Raw genomic sequence first — 20,307 nt, forward strand, 5'->3', positions numbered from 1 at the left:
TACCTCATTTACATCGCTAGCAGAAAACGAACATTTCGCGATATCGCGTTCTAATAAAATCGATCATCTTCGCGGGGATGTTTACGCGCGGCCAAACGTTTCGGATTCTCTCTGCAACGAGACAAACGGAGAGATCGCTCGAAGTAGGTACACACGTCAACGACGGCATCTAATCGTGCCCGATTAGAGAGAAGATCCCTCGAACGATTCCGAAGACAATCGCTTTGCAGGCGTTTATTACAGGCAGCGACCGATGTAGCCGATGTATAGTACCTATACGGGCCCGTAATTTTGGGTCACCGAATCGCTGACTTTCTTCCATCTTTTCACTCGGGCCCGGGACGAGAGGGATGGTGGAGCGCGGAGTGCACTCGCCAAACCTTGACGAACGGCGGAAAAGAAACGACCGGTAATTACGGTGAGTGCGGGATAAATCTTCGTCGCGTTCGCGCCGCGTGACGTACGCAAATTCAAGAATCACGGCAAGCGTGCGATTGCAAGATGTATGCACTTGCGATGCAACTTTGCCGAGAATAAAAATTCGACGGCTGCGAAGGCCGATCGATCGAACGAGATCGAGTGTATTATTGTCTTTTTTCTTTTCAAAAAATTTCCGATTGATATAAGACTGAAGCGCTCCTCTTTTTACTATATAGATTACTATATAGATACGAGATCGAGTGTATCATTCTCTTTTTTCTTTTCAAAAAATTTCCGATTAAAATAAGATTGAAGCGCTCCTCTTTTTACTATGTAGATTACTATATAGATTACTATGTAGATTTAAAGAGATCTTTTTCTCTATATCATGAATCGCAAAAAATATCCATGAGACTTATAATGGATCGCTCTGTTATTTAGTTTGATTTCTAATATCCTCGGTTCGAAGGAAGATTGCACTTTCTGGGACAATCCGTACAGATTCGAGATTCTTAGTATGTCAGTGTGCCTATATGCTAATCGCTCGACGATGAGAAGTTTAACGTGTAATATTCGTGTCTGCGAATATCGCAGACACGAATACGCTTCCACACGCGAATACGCGCTCGTGTCAAATGTAAATTATCGTGTACGTCAGTAAATCCTTTGACGCGCGATTATCTTAACTCCTTCGCAATAACAACGAGTGGTGGAAAGTAGCCTCGTACATTTTCCCCACCCATTCGCTCTGCGTGTATAATTGCGCGTACGCGCAATAAAATGATGCGGTGCTACAAAAATTTGCCTATCGACGGGTATCATGTCGAAAAATTACACCCAATTAGCTAGCGTACACCGGCGTTTATTAAAAGAGCGCCTCATAAATATGGAAACGTGCTAATCTCGAACCATTTTACAACATTCCGCGTCGGTTATTTTACCGTAAAAATCCATAAAAATGTTATCTCGTCCTAAATCGCATTTGAAATTTGCACATTGTGTTTAAAAAAAAAAAAAAACACGCTTAAACATATAACGTCGGCCAACTGTAGATCACCGTGTAAGCTTATGGCAAAACGCGCCAAAAAACTTGGACGTCATCTGGAAAATAGCTCGAGACGCGAGAACAACTGTTATCTTTCGTTTCAATTTAAGTTTCACTGAAATTAGCCATCCGCGTAGAATAGTGTGTACCATTTCACGCAGCATTCACGCGGTAATATGACTAAGGAACGGATGCACCAGCGTTCTCTAACACTGGTTAACTAAATTTTCTCCATTTCCAGCCGCTACATTACATGTAGAACTGTAATTTAAAAAGGGATAGCGGGTCTGTAACCCGGGATTAGTGAACCCAGACTACGGCTCAGTCCACAGAAGAGGATGGTATTTAGCAAAAGTAGGTATCTATGTCTGCCTAGTATATAAAACACATCTTACGGTTCGCCAGTGAAATGTTGTTATGATCGTTCTTATCGCAAAGTGACTCTTATCAAATGCGTGAGTTGTAATTTCTGCAGATTGCACAATACACCGTGCAGTTTCGTCGTGTCATTCCATTAATTCGAATTAATCGAGATCTCTTTCTTCTCGTAATGACTCGCGGAACTTGATTTAATTTTGAATAACGAGAAGCATGGTGCGAAGCGACCTTCTCTCAGTCATTTTCATTTCGTGTCGGCTTCTTCTTCTGCAGCGACTTCTGCGTAGTGCTAGATGAACTTAATTGATTTCTATTCACATCGATGAACATGGGGATCTACGGGAAGCAAGCGACGACCGGATATATGAATTAATCGGGACCGATAAAAAAACTTGGAAGAAAGTTAGTCACGGTAATCATTAATATGGATCATTCGATCGTTAAAATAGACCGTATGTAGAATATACTAAAAACTGTGCGTACTTTCTCTTTGAAGAATGTCGTATTCATCGAGTGAAGAAAAACATTCTCTGTTCGTACCCGGATTACGTTGACGTCATTAAAAAGCGTTCCATTTTCGCTTTTCTAATATCGGCACGATAACGATGTCGTTTAAGTCAGTCGACACATTCACTTTCACCACCCACGTGTCAATTTTCTATACTGTCAGCCGCCTACCGTCACGCATTTGCGTGACAATGACTCACTGTTGCGAAACCCCCCCGTTTTTCGACAATGAATATTTCACCTCATATTTCGCTTTACGTGTGCATTCTTGGTTTAATAAAGACCCACAGTGAAAAAGATTTGAATCCGGTTCGTAGTTTTTTAACAGATATTATAAAACAAAGTTCTTTCCGCATTAATCCTTTTAGGGGGATTGTGCCCTAACCCTTCACCCTTTTCAGAAGCTTAATTCAAATACCTTTCATTCTCTCTTTTGTAATTCAAAAACTGACTCAATCTTTTCCTCTTATTTATCACGTGAAAATCGCATTTGATAAAAATATCTCGTCTCCCTCCCCCCTCACACGTATGTAATCCATTCTCAAATAATAAAATTCATAAAAATGTAAAATGTATATCTGTTATAATGCTTTTGATATATATTTTTAATCCGTGCATAAACGTTTGAGTGAAAGGAAAGACAATTCCCTGCTATTTTCATACCGCCTTGCGCATGACAATATCTATAAGCAGAACTACTACTTGCTTTCACTTTTCACTTTTATCGTTTCGCCTCCTGCACGCCAATGGCATGCGACCACCGGAAATCCGAATATAGAATGACGTCAATGAATGGTTACGATATCATTTCTTAAAATAGTCTTGTGACGTAAACTTTCGATCGAAATTGACAAGTTTATTTTTTTTAATTGATATAATCAACATAATACACATAATATTTTTATTTTTAATACTTGAATAATGTTTGACATTTTATAAACATGTAAAAGTAGAGAGTGTGTAGATATTATTTAATAACTCTTTGTTTGCAATTTTTATTATAAAAAGCGCAAATTTATCTATGAAATAAGAATAATATTAATTTTGTATTTAAAATTCATTCATAGAATAATTACAATTTTCTCATAGAATCGAGCAACGCTGCATTGCTTTTTCACTCGAGTAAATCGAATCTCTTCAACAAACTCGGGTACGTCCCTGAACTCACTTTCACCAGCTGCATCCTGCGTATCCAGAATCAAGATTCTACAAGTAAATAGGATAAGAGATACACAGAGATGTACGATAAAATGCCCGCGTCCACTCTATCTTCTTCTTATTCTTTCTAATGCTTTTCATTTAAGATCACATTAAGAGTGGAACTCGCTCCTTTATACTTTATAAAAAGAATGGCCGAGAGTGGATAAAGATTGCGTCGGCATTATTAAATTCTTTTGTCTTTTCAGTTGCGTTACACTTACTTCGAATTACGATACAAAAGAATAATTTTCAAGGCAGTCATTTTACACTGTTCATCTCTTTACAGAGCAATGTTCATCGCGAAATAGCCCATTAATCTCACGTTTGTCATTTACGATGTAATTACTATCGCGTTTTAATATGATTGCAATACAATATATTTTTGTTACAAATTGTTATTATAAATATAAAAATAAAATAATTATGTAAATGCAAGATAATATAGTAAAAAGAATATATTTTTCGAATATATCTATAATAATTAGTTATCTTGATTTTTCAACTTTTTTCATATTGTTCAATTTCATTAATGTTTTTTCTCCGCAGATTTCAAAAAAGATAAACTAGCTTGATCGAAAATATCTACTTACATTATCTACTTACTGAGTTACAACTCACGAGTGAAATTTACTGATGATAATTATATTCTTGTCATAACGAGGTGGATAAACTTGTTAGTATCGCGTAATAATAGCAGTAAGACAGCTATTATTATTACAGTGATTATAGCATTTTGTCTTAAATATTATATTGAAATATTATATTAAAACATTATATTGAAATTATGAATCGACGGTAAGGCCAAAAATGAAGCATATTCTTTCTTTACGTTTATATCATTGTATTATGATTTTAAAAAAAAGCAGAAAAATATTGCTTAAAGAATAAAGGATTCAGTTTTTCTCTTATTATATAGAGATCTAAATAAATATATGTTATAATATATATATATATATATATATATATATATATATATATATATTATATCGTAATACATCAAGATTTTGACGAATTTTATTTTAACAAAATATTGTAAACTTTCCAAACTTGCGCACGTTCTTCTTTTTAATAAATCTTCTTTAATAAATCTTCTTTAATAAATCTTTTTAATATTTTTATGGGAATATCATTTTCTTTATTACAAATTAAATTATTTAAAGAATTATACATTATTACAATCGAAGGAATTATTAAAGGATTATGCAATTATTACAACTGATTAATATCTTACGATATTTATTTCTCTCGATTAAACTTTCAACTATTGAAAGTACCGGACCTTTTTCAGTGCACTTACTATAAATTCCGTAATACGATCGACCTAGTGCATTCGCCAACAATAGCGTTGCAGTTGGCTTTTCTCGCAACGGAATTCGAGCCGCATCGATACTGCGGGGAGAATCGCATCTAGCACTCCCGCAGCTTTTGCGAAGTGCATCCGGAATCGATTGGCGCCCGGCATTCGCAAACAGAATATTCGCTCACTGACGGCTAGATACGTTCTATCCTATCCATCAATTTGAACGGACCATAATCGCTCACTCGCAAATTCCCTTCGTGCACATTAACGCGTTATACATTTAGTACACGCTCACGATAATTGTGTATTTTTCTTATCCTTTCACAGGATAATCGTGTATTGAAACGAACGTTTTTTCAATTAAATAATCTACGATTCTTATTTTAAAATAGCACACATATATTTGCGACAAGTACTTTAAATTCTATTAAAATCTGATCTTCCATTGATGCATATAATTTTATTAATTATGCAAAACATTATATTTTCTTATTATTTTATTATAAATATTTATTTAAAAAAGAACAATTAACTTAAAAATATCAAACATTGTCAGTTCCAGATTAATTATTACGAAATTTCTCAAGAAAAATATTGCAATATTGTAATAAAATGAAATTTCAGCATAAGAAAAATGAATCAAAGGTTGCCAAAGCACACATTAATTCGCACCATCAAATTTTCTTGGAAATGATAGATGTCTAATACACCAATAGCTAATTACCAACGCATTATTATCGTCGGTGCATCGCGTTTAGATCACGGTGACTTGCGAAATCTGTATCAGTCCGACCAACACGGAGAGGACGCTCTGATTCCTCAAGCAATCAGAACATGGCGATCGACGACGTTCTCTGGCCCCGAACGGGTTACAATCAGGAACCCGAAACCCGTCGGGGCCATCAGTCAGCTGCAATTTTCCAAAGTGTAACTAGCAGACGAATCGGATATATCGAAAGGTGTATCACCGCGAAGGTTGAACCTTCGAAAGGTAATCGGTGAAACTCGTCGGCCTGCACCCATGAGAGCCCAAGATACGCGTTTACGACTTCGAGGTATCAATTCTCTCAGGTGTTTGTCCGATCTCAGGGATATTTTACTGCCGGTCGCTCGTGGATTATCGACCTGGCGCAAGCGAGTGGTGCACGCTTCGTACACATGGTTTATGGATCGTGGCCCATACTCGGATGTACCGTCGGATACTCGGCCAATGGAACGTTCCGAATAATACTTTTAGTTATACGTTGGCCGATTAACAAAAATCAGGACGAGATGAGAGACCGTTTTTAGCATCGATAACGGCGGATTATTAATATCCTCGGAATGGTTACGATATGGACACCAATTCGCTCAAATAAAATTTAAAAGCAACGACTTGATCCATTTTCCAAGAATAATACGCAAGATTACATCTATCTCGATGTTGTGCCAGCATCAAAGATTTATCAATTAAATGGGGAATAATTTTATAAATGGAATTATCAAAGTATCAAACACGCTGTAGATTTTCCCAGAAAAAAACCTGAACTAGATTTTATATTTATATCCTTCTCAACAAAATAAAAATGAATAGCATGATAAGAAGATCCATACTTTAAACTTGGACAAATTTCTTACCGATAAATTCACATACTTCTACACAAAATTTACATCTATATTTACGGATTGATTTAACGATAAAATAATAATACAGCTCTCCGACTAAGTTTACTCGTGAAGATCAAAGGTAGCGTCATCTGGAATTGACAATAATTACGCTAAATATGCTAATAGCGCTAACACTGATCTTTAGAGCGGCATTTTCGTCCACCGTGCATCATCCTAGAGATGACGAGCGGGGGAAACCGCGATCTCGACGATACGTCCGATCTCGAGAACACCCCGCTCTCGGTTCTCGCGTGAACGCACGAGCGGCACGAGGAGAAAGTTTCTCGGAGCCAGGAAGTGAAGTAGGCCACGACTTTGACCGCTCGCAAGGTCCATACTCCCGTGGCACGCCACTTTGTAGTGTCTCGTTCCTTCTCCGGCCTACAACAACCGAGCCCGTGTGTGTCGCGCGCGCGTGTTTGTAACGTCGCCGCACAATCATCCGGCGACGTGGTATGCGGATCGACGAACTCTCTTCCATCGTCTCGATATTCTTTCTCTACAGGGTGGCCCAGAAAAGGTGGAAATCAGTAGCAGGAACGTATTCTTTGACCAACGTCCAGCCGACTTTCCCTTGACGGAAATTTCAACCGAGCCCTGATTACTCGGAGCATCTCAATTTTATAGATTCCAGATACCTCTCCTGTGATGCAAATAAGCATCGCGGCGTGTTTACTCTCAATTTTCTTTCCGTTTGTTTTGAAAGACTAGAATTTTAATTTAATTTTCAATGTGAAATGACAGTAAATCGTTCAGTTTACACTCACGTTTAAAAAATCGCAATCGCGCTCGTTAAACAAAAGAAATATTTTCGACTATTATGCTCGGGAAAATTTATGCTCCGCGCAGAGGTGATAATGTATTCTATTACGATTTTAATTGAAACGCACTGTAGCCGCGGTCATAAGCCGGGGCAAGCGTTGCCTATTGAATTTGTATGATAAACGGAGCCCTTTAATCGAAATTATTTATTATAGTATCGCGTCGCGACGATGAGCCGCATAAATAACGTGTCCTCGTAAAACGAGGAGGATATATTTCGTATTTGCGTTAATGTCCTGCTAAAAATACGGAAATCCAATAATATCCTTCATAATGTTATTTTGCTACGGCATATAATATATTTTGTAATTTAATCTAATTATGCTGAAAGTGGGAATTTTGCTCAAGCAGTAATATCAAGTTAATTAAATATGAAAATTAATGTAAGAAAAATGTAATCTTTTTTACAAATAATTTAGTTAAAATTAAATTAGTAGAAGAGTTTTTTCTACTTAATTAGAGAACTATATATAATCTAGTGTAATCATGTACGTCAACAAATCTATTAAGGTTGATACATTAATTTTGATTCAATGTCACATGCTAAACATTAATACTACAACAATTATTTAATGCACATCAACTATATAGGATATTGAAAAATTTATAATTATATATACGTATAATTATACATATTTTATAATGTGTATCATTAAATTTACATATATTTTTAATTATATAATTTTATCACCTATATTTTGAAAGAGATATAATTAACAATTTAGCTCTATGAAACGATAATAAACTACTTTACACGTCCGCAAGACGAGTTTTCCTAACCATTAGCTTTTTTCCTTCAATTATGCAAGACAGAAACGCGACAAAAGAAACAACAAATCAGTTAACAAGACGTACAAACTAAAGCCTCTTACGTCAGTTGCTTGTTGCAATGATACCATTTTGCTGTTTCCATTGTGCTGCCTGCGGTTAGAAACGTGTAAAACTGAATTGTCTCTGCCGATAGCGAATTGGTCATAAAATACTATTTTCAAATACGTCAATTGGACATTACATACACGCTCACCCGACTAGGTCAAGGCTGTTTTTCCATCCGTTAAACGCGCGCGCGCGTAGAGAGTGCCACTTGTCGTTTCATATAATAATCCCATTATATATTCAAATCTCCAATATATGCTTCAAATCTTCAAATAACAAGATATCACATTTTTAGGTTCATTATTAAATTTTTTCAGCGAACATTTAGCTCATTACAAAAAAAAATCTATTTCATTAATTTCTTTTAATCCCAGCACATTATGTTCTATATCTGATACGTAAAAGAAATTTTTGTAACATAATTTAATAATTTTAATAATTTTAAATATTAATTATTAAATTTAAAATTTAATTATTAATTTTAAATATTAATTATTAATTATTAATTTTATTAATAATTTTTGTAATAAAGTTTATAATGTAAAGTTGACACATATGGAATCAACAGGAAGATTTCTACTTGGACTGAAAGGGCAGTTTTCTTCAGTTCATTGCCCTCCCGCTTGCTGGGATAATTGTACGCTGTCTTGCTTGCCTTGTTACCTGGTTCTGGATGATAAATACCGTTCCATTTTCCGATCATATTTCGTCGAGTGCAACTAGCGTTAAAGAATCACCAAAGTCATTGTACCGAGCTATTTCTTTTCATTATCCGCTCTTCCGTTCAAAGTAATCATCATTTGCATGTGCCTTGGATGACGTCAAATCTCTGCAGTGAGTCTTAAACTATGCAAGATAACATACTACGCTGCAAGGGTGGCAACAACGAGGAAGCCGGCAATAAAACACGGTGCACGGTTCAATTTCTTACGCATCAAGTCACACGATAAATGTAAGAGTGACGTCACGATAAGAAAGTCGCGGCCGCATTTGTGCAAACAAGTTGGAAATATATGTTAAGTAGGTTCCAAACAATGCCCTCATTTGCCAAATATATTCGATAAAAGTATGCCGTATTTATTTAACAATTTTTATTTTATCGTCATGTGTTCTAAAATGTCACTCATCCTCGAATTCGCTGTTATTTTAATTCGTTATAATTCAATATTTAAAGAAAATTTTGAGATACAACCCGTTGGAAGATACATAAACATTAACAAGGAAGAGAGATATCATACATGTTGTTATAGCGTTAAAAAGTCAACGGTTACGGTAAAACGCGTGAAAAATAGGATAAACGCGAACGAGCAAAAAGCACTTTGCGATCAAGAAATCATGTTCAATATTCACGAATCGGTCACGCTTTGCCGCCCAGATCGATCGCAGCATCTTTCTGATCGGCCATACTTTCTCCGCGCAGACTCTTGCCAGAAATTGGCAATTATCACCCAGCGATCCCGGACTCATCATTCACTTAATAGGCGGACTAAGAGGGAGATCGAGAAACAGATCTAGATTTTTTTCGCTGTTGATTTGATTGATTCGCTATTATATGATTATTGCGCAGTTAATCTCTACACTATTTAATAAATTTATTTAGTAAAAATTTAAATTTAAATTAATTTAAATTTATTTAATAAATATGTATATTTTTAATTAATTTAAATTTATTTAATAAATATATATATATTTCATATTCGAAAGCTACATAAGTATATCAACACAAATCAAATAGCATGATATTTTACCTCTATTTTAATGGAAAACATATTCTCTGTAATATTATACATTAAATTAATTTTAGTAAAAAAAAGTATATTAATAGAAGAAGATTAAGTTTTTCTACTCAAGATTTCGAAAATTTAAAATTCACATCAATGTAAATAATTTGATGTGTGAAAATGAAAGCTGCATAATAATATCCAAAATCCTTCCATATATTTCGATAATGGATTCAATAAACAAAGAGTGTCACTGCAAACATTTTATAATAATTCAAAATTAATTCCCTTTGTTGCTACAAAATATTTGCCATTATTTATATAAAATATTGTAACACAAAACAGGAATTTATTATGACATTTAATGATACTCTGATTATTTTATTGTATATTCTTCAAGAAATAATTTCGGATGCCAAGGAAAATGGAATCCTAGTAAAGTACTAAATCGGATTGAGGGGATAAAATCACGAGTCGCTATCTCTTTGCGGACGAATGTCGGTTCAACGCACCTTAGAATCGCGCCGAGAAAGGGCCCGAAAAACAAGAAGAGGTTCGCGCAACGTTTACATCGTGATTACGTCCCCGCGTCGCGGCGTCCTCCTTTTCTCGTGGCGTGGTATAGTTGGCAACACTAGTTAACGCTCACGCACTTGCATCGACGATCGGCCACCGGTGAGTGATAATCGCGGAGTAGGTCACCGGAACAGCGCCTTTAGCGATCTGCGTTCTTCGCCACCTTTGCGCCGCTTGCGCGCGCGAGCGCGATCGTACACTAGCGTATATCCTTGAGTGACGCATACTGCAATTTCACATGTCGCACATGCACGTTAGATGTGTGCGACTATAGAGAAGAGATATTAATTAGACGCGAGCCTTTTGAAGCAATTTCCATCATCAGCGAGCCGAAGATGAGTTACATCTCGAGAGCAAAACAACCTAGCGGTTTGCGTCCTCCTTCAATATAATAGACGCAAAATCGATCAGTTAAATCGTATCTAATTAAGCATTTTAAAATTTGCAAAATGCATCAATTCCGATCATCAGAAATTTAATATAAAAAACACACACGTTATTAATATAAAAACCTATGGTTGTTTATGTATATAGAGTTAACTTTATAAATAAGATATATAGAGATAGGATGGATATATAGACTTTATGAATAGGAGGATATATAGATAATTCAAATGGTTTTCTTAAAAATTGAAAAAAAAGACACCAATTTTTTTAATCGTCATAAATTGTCTAAGAAACGTGACTTTATGCTTCATTTTTACATAATATGGTTTTATATTATATTCAGAGCATTTAATCAATTTTCTGATTGATTTTTTATCTTTTTTATTTGAAATCCCTGATATGATTCAATGTTTAAAACCATTGTTTAAAACCATTTTTGTATTGAAACGATCATCGCTATTGTGTTATATACAGTTGCTGCTGGAAACACACACGTTATTAAAAACGCGTTTGCTTTAAGCGGTTTTGCATTATCAAGATAGGCCTAGCTTTAGATTAGGTTTCATTGTCATTAGAAGAGAAAATCGCTTCTTCCCGCATAAAGTCTCCAGGCACCATTAACACGGTCTCTCTGATTGTAATTAACCTCCGTCTACTAAAACGACAAATACGAGCAATTGTTAGAACTATAAGAAGCTGAAACGCGAACGATAAAAACCGAGAGAAGTCATCCGTGTGATGGGAAATGCGACAATATCTTTACACAGGAAGTGCTCATAATTCACGATTTCAGGTATTCAGGAGAAAATCTTAAAAACATTATTTTTCCAACTTGATAATAATCTGATCTAAAGAGCACTGAACGTTCCAATTGTATTATACAAATAAAAATTATATTCCTTTATAATTTTTCATTTAAAATTGTAAATAATAATGCACGAAAAATAAATATCCAAATATATTAAATTAGATTTATTGATATATCGAATCATTATTTTCTCTTATATTCAACTTAAAAAAATCTTTTATTTATAAAAAATTAACAACATAATTAATGGCAAAATTGACAGCTTAATAAAAAGTTTCAATCATTAAAGGTATTTCTGTAACTAACTAAAACTGTCGATTTGTTTTTACAAGAAAGACAAACAAATTTAAATCTAATTGGCTGAATTTTATTGCGGTGGTGACTTTTATTTATTTTTTACTTAATTAATGGCCGCGTTTTACTATTCGAGAACTGCTGCAAATTTGACGATCCGCGAAGAAATGAATGAGCTTAATGGCCGCAAACTAAAATTAGTGTAAATCATTAAGTAACAGATTAGTGCAGATCGAAAATTGCGAGCGTAATTATCGGCTAATTAGCGCATTTCGCTCGCATAACTCGTTACAGCTATATGATAGTAATATTATCGTGATATAAGCATAGCGTGTGCGTAATTCGATGAAAAAAAAGATTTATAGTGTTCGTAAATCACTCGAGATATCCTTTTGAAGCGTTTCTAAAGCGAACATTCTCGCATTCTCAGATTTATCTTTCTTCGAAATATTATTTTTTTCAACAATTTTAATCTAATAAATATTTTTTATATTTTACATTAAATTATTTTCTTAGCATGAAAATAACAAAAATATAACAATTAAAAATACCATACGTTAATCGGAAATAATTGATACAAGGAAAAATATATAGAAATATATGGAATCATATTGAAAAGCGCCAAATAACATAGGAAATCGCAAACGTAAAACTAACTCTCCGTAAAGGAGTAAAAAGCTACTATTTTTAACACAATATTCACGGATATGAAATTCGCGATCGAACGAACGAGTCTTCAGCAGCAACAACGTGCATAACGTTGATTCTGCTGAAACTGTCAATATACGAGACGCAGGATGTGCATTCAGTGCCTCAGGGTATCACGGAAAACGTATGGGAAATTTTACAGAGAATATTGTGAATGTACGCATACTTTGTTATAACGTAAAATTCAATTGTACTGTGAAATTGTATATTTGAAGTCGAAATTCGACGGCTAGTATTTCAAAAATTCGGTCGTAAAAGTTTGTAATTTTATTCGTCTCATTTTTATCAAAGAGCTGAAAAATATTACATATCCGTACGCGTGTGTGAGAAATACGTATATTTTTACATATAACATGTGACGTTTATTATTATTCAAAAAAATTAATATCATTAATAAAGATAGAGAGTATAAAATTATATATTACATATTACTTTATCTGCATCTTACATGTACTTTTGTATTAGTTCTCATATAATCTCAGCAATAAACACTGTTAAATGTAAATAAACAGACTGTTATGCAACATTCATAACCATAATTATATGTATACCGAGAAGGTAATCATTCAAGATAACGTCTCGCAGAATATATACGACTAAATACATTATCATAGAAGAGTACGATGACCGAGGATCCAAGACTATGTTAGATTAAGGTAATGAGGTCGCGTGTCACCAATAGCAGCAGGATAGTTACATGTGGATATGTTGGAAAATTCTGCAGCTTCCGACATTCCATCGATCAAGGAATCAATGAATAATCGTTTTTGAATGTCGAAAGCCGGTATTACTCCGCAATAAAAATCATTAATTTCGATATATTTCTTTTTTCGATTGCATCACTATTTTAGAGAAATTTTAGAGAATACAATCGGAAGACTATCGATACTTGCAAGTAGCACAAGACAACAAATGTGCAAATAAACAAATAAAAAAGAGATACTATGTTACAAAATATCTTCGATGGTAATTGATCTTTCTTGTTCGTTATATGAAGCTTAAAAGCCGCCTGTAACACGCGGTATAATTCATTATTCTCATCCTTCCATTTCATTAACCGATGGCTTCCTATAATCTTGGGATAAATGACGTTTACCAGCTTTTTTTGATCTATTAAGTGAACCGATAACGGCAAAACACGCGGATGCAGAAGAAACGGACGGATGACACAATCGCGATCGTTAATCATACCATTGGCATCGTCCATCGCACGCTCGCGGCCACCCATTAAATATGGAGGCGTATAATCGGTACCGGTTGCAAACGCACGCGGGTAGTTTCTCGCAATTAGGATCAGGTGCGAAGTGTGTTAAGTATCCTAGAACGTCCTCGTACAAGTCTATACGCTGCGCAGAAGGGAGCAGGGGTATGTCTGGGAATTATGCGCGTCGAACGCCGGGTATTTAGCTCGCAAAAAAAGAGGGAAAAAAAGGAAGAAAACCTCCGCATTCAAATCACGCAGGTTGGATTCGTGAGGTAATTAACCCAATTCTCGAGCTAGCGCGAGGAAAATATTAAGCAAATAAAAGGGGAAGGGAATCGCCACGGAATACAGATCCCGCGGGCAGATATCGCCCGCCTGGCTTTCTAAAAGCGTCAAAGCGTTTCGAACATTCGGCCGACCCTAATTGGATATCTAACGTCACGTAGGCCGTTAGAACGCACGAGTATTTTAATAGCTCGGAATTGGACCGATCAATTTTATTCCGTGACTTGGGAATAAAATGAAAGAGAAATGTATGACATTTTCTTCCCAAAGTATAGTACATTTAAGCGGATCTTTGAACGCTGTCATTAAAATAATGCTTATTAGAATCGAATATATTATATATTCGTTGTGATAAAAATAACAGTAATGAAAATTATGGACGGAATGTATCGTTTAAAGATCCGCCATTTTACAAATATAAAACAAAAATGCAATAAATAACAAGGAACCTAAGAAGCTTTTTAAATATTCAAAACAACTCTCGTATATGGAATTCTTAAAAATCGTATCTTTGAAATCGTATTTTTAACACAAAGGACCGAATATCCAATAATGTGAAGGCGAGATATTTTCGAATATCTCAAAAGTTCTTGAGGCTCCTCGTGTTTAGAACCTCAAAATCTTACCTTAAAATAGCCACTTCGTAAATACTCGATCACGATATCCGCCGAGACGCCGTGATTTCGAAACATCGTCGTCATCGAACACGTAACGGTGTACATCACTTAAACTCATTGAGTCCGAATAGCAGTTAACACGCTCAAATAACTCTTCTATTACATAAATAATATTCCGTATATATATCGCGAACGCGTTTCGCGCGCGGCCTTGAAGGCAACAAACAATCGAGAACGGAATGTCATCCGCGAGACGAGGTCGACGGAGCGCACCCAGCGCCCCCACACGCGACGTCGTCCAATAGGAACGCGAGGCGCGATCGTGGCGCCCAATCAACGCATCGGAACGAGCCGGCGCCGGCCAATCACGCGCCTCCGAGTCCCGCGAGTCGAGTTTCCCGCCTTAGATCCTTCCGCTAGTTCGTGACGGCGCTTTGGATTCAAATCGGCCGCCCGCGCAGCACGCCAATCGCCGCGCGCCGCCGCGACAGTTTGCGTCGCGCGCCCGCCAATCGTCCGTGATGCTCCACGCGAGGACCGTCGTGACAACGTGTCGCGTCGCGGAAACTCGGTTGGCGCGTCTACGCCAGATCACCGCATCTTATGGGGAGTCGAGGCGCACGGTGGGCGACCGCGCCCTCAATCGCGGTCCCGTGTCGCGCGAAGTTATGCGCGCGAATTATCTGAGGATGTTCGACAAGTGCAAATGTGAGTACCGAACGTCCGCGGCCATGCCAATGTCGTGCGCGTCGTTGACGTCCGTCTGGATACGTCCGTCTCGCTCGCACGTCCGAGCGCGCGCGGCGCATGCGCGTCGTGCGTTCGAGGTATCGATAAGACGCGCGCGGGCGACCTTGACACGACGCGCACGGCGGAGAAGTTATTGTTACTGGGCACGCGGATCATCACCCCTCCAAGGGGGATGGGGGGAGGAAGATGCACCGTTACGTCTTTAGGAAAGAAGGGACAAGATTTAATCAAGTCGCGAAATTTTGCGGATGAGAGAGAAAGAGAGGTTTCGTTATTACGTAGAATTTGGCGACTGAAGAGATTTATCACGATTCTCTGGCGTGTTGCCGAGTATCTTGCCACGTGTCCGAGAGTAACTATTAACGTGCGAGATTAGTTTTTTCCTGTTATTCGTAACGTACTTTTGAAGAACGTTCGATATTATCGCTTTCGCGACTATTGTAAACGATCTTTTTCCTTCCTTTAAATATCTCGAATTACAAATGCACATTTTTTGTCACTCATATAATTAGGGAATTAATTAATGCGTATATATTATTATTCATAAATTCGCGGAGCGTCGATAAATTGTAGAAGTGGAAAGTTTTACCAAGAAAAACATTTAGTCCGATGCACATACACATAAATTTGTTACGGGTGCGAAAAACATGACATAATGCACACCGCAAGATTTGAGATAAAGTATCTCTCGTATCTCTGCCAACCGTTTGCGTTGACAAACTTATTGGTGATATTATATTTATAAACTGACGACATTTATATATATATAAAAGACGTGCTAAATCACATCAAGTAAATTATTCGAGAGAACAGATAAAAATAAAAGAGCACATAAATTATTGATGAGATTCTCTATCTTTTCCCATTACTTTTCAGCTCATCAGGATATTTATCTTCATTAATTAGCTCGCGATGGCGCCGAAAAAAGCGATATAAAGAGACCGCGTAGAGAGGACAGAGGGGGAACAACGGAGACAGATTAGATTTAGATCGCAGATCGGTTTCTTCGCCCTTCTCTCCCTTCCCACGGCACAACGAAAGCAGAGACGAATGTATAGGCAGAAAAATCTAGGACAGTGAAAATCAGCTTGTATATTTGTAGAATGAAACGAGAGCACCGCGCGAATTGATCGCCAGTTAGGTCTGAAAAAGTAATAACTGTAGTTCTCATATCATTCCAATTAAGGACTTTAATTCGCATGGAATTAAGATCGAGAACAATAACGATATTTATTAAAAAGATTCCATATTTTTTTCGAGAGAGAGAAACGTACAAAATAATTATTTATTATATTAATTATATTATATTAATAATTATAATATAATTATATTAATTATATTAATATTTATTTAATATTCTATTATTTATTGCAGATTATATACACATTTTTTATTGCACCTGATTAGATGCAATATTCATTATCTATAGTATTGATAATTTATTTATATCGTTGCAATTTTAGCGAAGAAACTCCCTCAAGATGTGAATCCGAAGGGTGTATTTGCCTGCAATGAACTCGACTTAAAAGAAGTTCAGGTCTATGGATTTGATTACGATTATACGCTGGCCTGTTACAAGCCATCCATGGATTATTTGCTTTACAATCTGGGACGCGATATGCTCATTAAAAAATACAAGGTCTTTATCTTTCTGTGATAATCGATCGATTAAAATATAATAAGTATAAAATATAAAATATTTATATAATTTATTAGACTCATATACAATTTCTTGTTCTTTAAATATATATTTTTCTTAAAATTACAATTCACATATCGTAATGATATAATTGAAAAAATATATTTTTATTAGAAATATCTTCAATCACAAATATTTTTAATAGATAGAAAAAAATTGCGTATATGTATGTACATGTGTATCACTAGCTATCATATCCAACATTTATTTTATTTAAGAAATTATTATTTAATCATATAAGTATAGAGTTTGTTGGAAATATAATTTCTATATTTTGTCGAGACGAGAAAGCTGAAAATGAGAAAGCATTAAGAAAGAATTAAAAGTAAAAGTATACAGAACTTTGTCCCACTTGCCTTCATCTCAAAGGACAACTTACTCGGAATTTCTGCCGAAATCAAAAGATAATTACATTTCCGATTAGAATTTCATCTTGAACTTTGCTTAAACTCATTTAATTGCCGTTTTCAGTATCCAGAGGGAATTGCCAATCTAGAATACAGAGAAAATTTTGCCGTCCGCGGCCTCCATTACGACATCGAAAAGGGTCTCCTGCTAAAGCTCGACAGCTTCTTGCAAATTCAATTGGGTGCCGTTTATCGTGGTTTGCATCCTGTACCCGACGATGAGGTCCTCCGAGTCTACAAAAATAGAATAATACCGATAGCTTATGTGGAGGCGCCACACAAGCACTCTCACGTAAGTTTGTTATTATTGAATGAAAGAATTGCAAATATCAATAAATAAAATTAAAAATATAATACATTAAGAGTACATGTAACAGGAATTATGCGTATTCCTTAACAGAAGGAATGCATGATCTGCTTAAAATCCTAAAAATATAATTGTTTCATTTATAAGTTGACAGAATTTTGGCTTTTTTAATCATCAAAAGTTTTCCCTTAAAATTTCTTTTTTTCATGAGACGAAAAGAAATAATGATGTTTGCAAAATTCATAATTTGTTTTCATAAAACGGACCCTTTAAAATATGCTAAAAATATTTAATCTTCTCTATTTGCATTATCAACATATGTATTTTTGATGATGGATTGTTTTATACAGAAAGTGAGTATATATTCATACTTGCGAGAGATATATAAAAATTTTTTTGAAAAGATTGTAATTGCACATTTTGTTTTTTTCTTTAAGAATGCTGTGCATCGCACGAAAATGATTCAACTAGCCGATTTGTTTTCGGTGCCGGAAATGAGTTTATTGTGCAACGTTACGGAATATTTTCTGCAAAATCACATTGATTATCATCCAGAGATATTATTTAGAGATGTTAAGGTAAATTACTTTGACGTAGCCAATGTAATCCTGCTAATTGTTTATACAATTCATTTTATACAATATCTAGAATTCTGTGCAAAGCTGCCATCCTATAATGCATCAACTAGTGGTGGAAAACGTGTCCGAGTATCTAGAACAGAATAAAGATTTAAGGAGATTTTTCGAGCGACTTCACAAAGCCAACAAGAAAATGTTCTTGGTCACAAACAGTCCTTTTCATTTTGTGTATGTTTTTCAAATATTAATAATTTTAATTTAGATAATTAATTCAGATATTTATCAGAATATAGCAACGATAAAACAATTCTTAATGTTTTGCAGTAATAAGGGTATGCAATTTTTGGTCGGTGAAAATTGGAAAGACTATTTCGATGTAGTGATTGTTCAAGCAAGGAAACCAAGATTTTTTACAGAAGAATCGCGCCCTTTGAGAATTTACGATGAAGTTAAACAAACGCAATTATGGGATCGAGTCACTAAACTCAACAAAGGTGTTGTATATCTTGAAGTGAGTCTTCCTATTTTGATATCTTAGAAATTTACATCCTTGAGACACATTACATTATACATTTTTAATAATTGAATGAATTATTTTAGGGAACAGTTAAACAGCTTCAAGATATAACTGGATGGCGAGGACATCAAGTGTTATATTTTGGCGATCATCCATACAGCGATTTAGCGGATGTAACTTTAGAACATGGTTGGCGAACGGGTGCGATAATCAAAGAATTAACGGTAATTTAAACAAAATTTTTATTAATTATTTCTGATAAAACTTTCGAATAAAATTAATTTAATATCAAGCAAAAGTATTAAAAATTGAAATTAATATAATATAATTAAATATAATTAATTATAATTAATTTAATATAAATTTGTTTTTTGAAATTAATTTAATATAAATATAATATACAAAGCATAAAGAATTATATATTATATTACAGCACGAAATCGAAACCTTGAACGATCCAAAGTTTAAAGAAAACGCTAACTGGCTTCAGATGTTAACTGGTGTAATCGAGGAACATCAAGATTATGAAGGAGCCGAAGTACAAGAAGAGCTAGGTGAATGGATGAAGGAACGAGATCAATTGAGAAACGAGATCAAATCGGTCTTCAACAAACAATTTGGCTCAGTATTCAGAACATATCACAATCCGACTTATTTTTCCAGAAGACTGTTTAGATTTGCCGACATTTACATGAGCTCAATCACAAATCTTTTAGAATATTCCACGAGTCATACATTCTATCCTAGAAGAGGTGTAATGCCTCATGAATATACCAGTTACTTTATGTAAAGCTTTAGTATTTTAAAAAATAAATATTAATTATTGTTCTTATGTGAGTAGCAAACGCTTTTGGAGCGTACAATCAAAATATTTCGCATTAAATGTTGAATCGATAATAATAGATTTTCAATTATAAGTTAAAAACTGATTTATTTAAAATGTCATAATATAGAAGTTTATAATTTCGAAACGATGAGGATTTGCCTCACACATATATACCTTAATAGGTATATGTATGCATGATTATATGCATACATGCAATGTAAATCTATATCGATCAACGTTAATGTGCTTTTACAGCCACATAGTTATAACTAATTTGCATTGGAATATAATGTATGTAAATGCGATGAAATGAGCTATATAGATTACGAAGGCTCTTATATTATTATTATTATTACCATGACAATAGCCATATTATGTAAAATGATGTGATATATCACATTGTAAAATGCATAGAATAGGAAATGAAG

At 35.2% G+C, this 20,307-nt stretch overlaps 2 protein-coding genes across 5 annotated transcripts in view; one reads left to right on the plus strand and one right to left on the minus strand.

The window, feature by feature from the left end:
- LOC105250013 overlaps positions 1-14,952 on the minus strand; it is a 43,325-nt gene extending 28,373 nt beyond the window's left edge. The window contains exon 1 of one of the 2 annotated variants that reach the window (XM_011255860.3): positions 14,805-14,952. The gene's annotated coding sequence lies outside the window, so the exon portion shown is untranslated. The remainder of the gene's footprint in view (positions 1-14,804) is intronic. The other variant, XM_011255854.3, reaches the window with a different exon arrangement.
- A 326-nt stretch (positions 14,953-15,278) lies between these two features.
- On the plus strand, positions 15,279-20,212 carry LOC105250014 (5'-nucleotidase domain-containing protein 3). 3 transcript variants are annotated; one of them, XM_011255861.3, is made up of 9 exons: positions 15,279-15,503; positions 17,009-17,184; positions 17,716-17,943; positions 18,309-18,311; positions 18,396-18,536; positions 18,607-18,764; positions 18,861-19,047; positions 19,137-19,277; positions 19,487-20,212. In XM_011255861.3, exons 1-9 carry the CDS (start codon positions 15,317-15,319, stop codon positions 19,841-19,843), a joined length of 1,578 nt encoding a protein of 525 aa, XP_011254163.1. In that variant the 5' UTR covers positions 15,279-15,316; the 3' UTR covers positions 19,844-20,212. The 3 variants fall into 3 exon arrangements, with proteins under 3 accessions (XP_011254163.1, XP_011254164.1, XP_011254165.1); XM_011255863.3 differs by lacking the exon at positions 15,279-15,503 and adding an exon at positions 15,523-16,696; XM_011255862.3 differs by lacking the exon at positions 18,309-18,311.
- Positions 20,213-20,307: the final 95 nt, after the last annotated feature.

The sequence above is a fragment of the Camponotus floridanus genome, unplaced genomic scaffold (assembly GCF_003227725.1).
Source record: "Camponotus floridanus strain SB8 unplaced genomic scaffold, Cflo_v7.5 scaffold20, whole genome shotgun sequence".
NCBI classification, from domain to species: domain Eukaryota; kingdom Metazoa; phylum Arthropoda; class Insecta; order Hymenoptera; family Formicidae; genus Camponotus; species Camponotus floridanus.

Bases quoted from the DNA above. Each gene is read 5' to 3' on its own strand.
- LOC105250014 (XM_011255861.3), top strand. From the start codon at position 15,317: ATGCTCCACGCGAGGACCGTCGTGACAACGTGTCGCGTCGCGGAAACT. The intron at 15,504-17,008 runs GTGAGTACCGAA...TTGCAATTTTAG, and splicing joins GATGTTCGACAAGTGCAAAT to CGAAGAAACTCCCTCAAGAT. The intron at 19,278-19,486 runs GTAATTTAAACA...ATTATATTACAG, and splicing joins CGATAATCAAAGAATTAACG to CACGAAATCGAAACCTTGAA.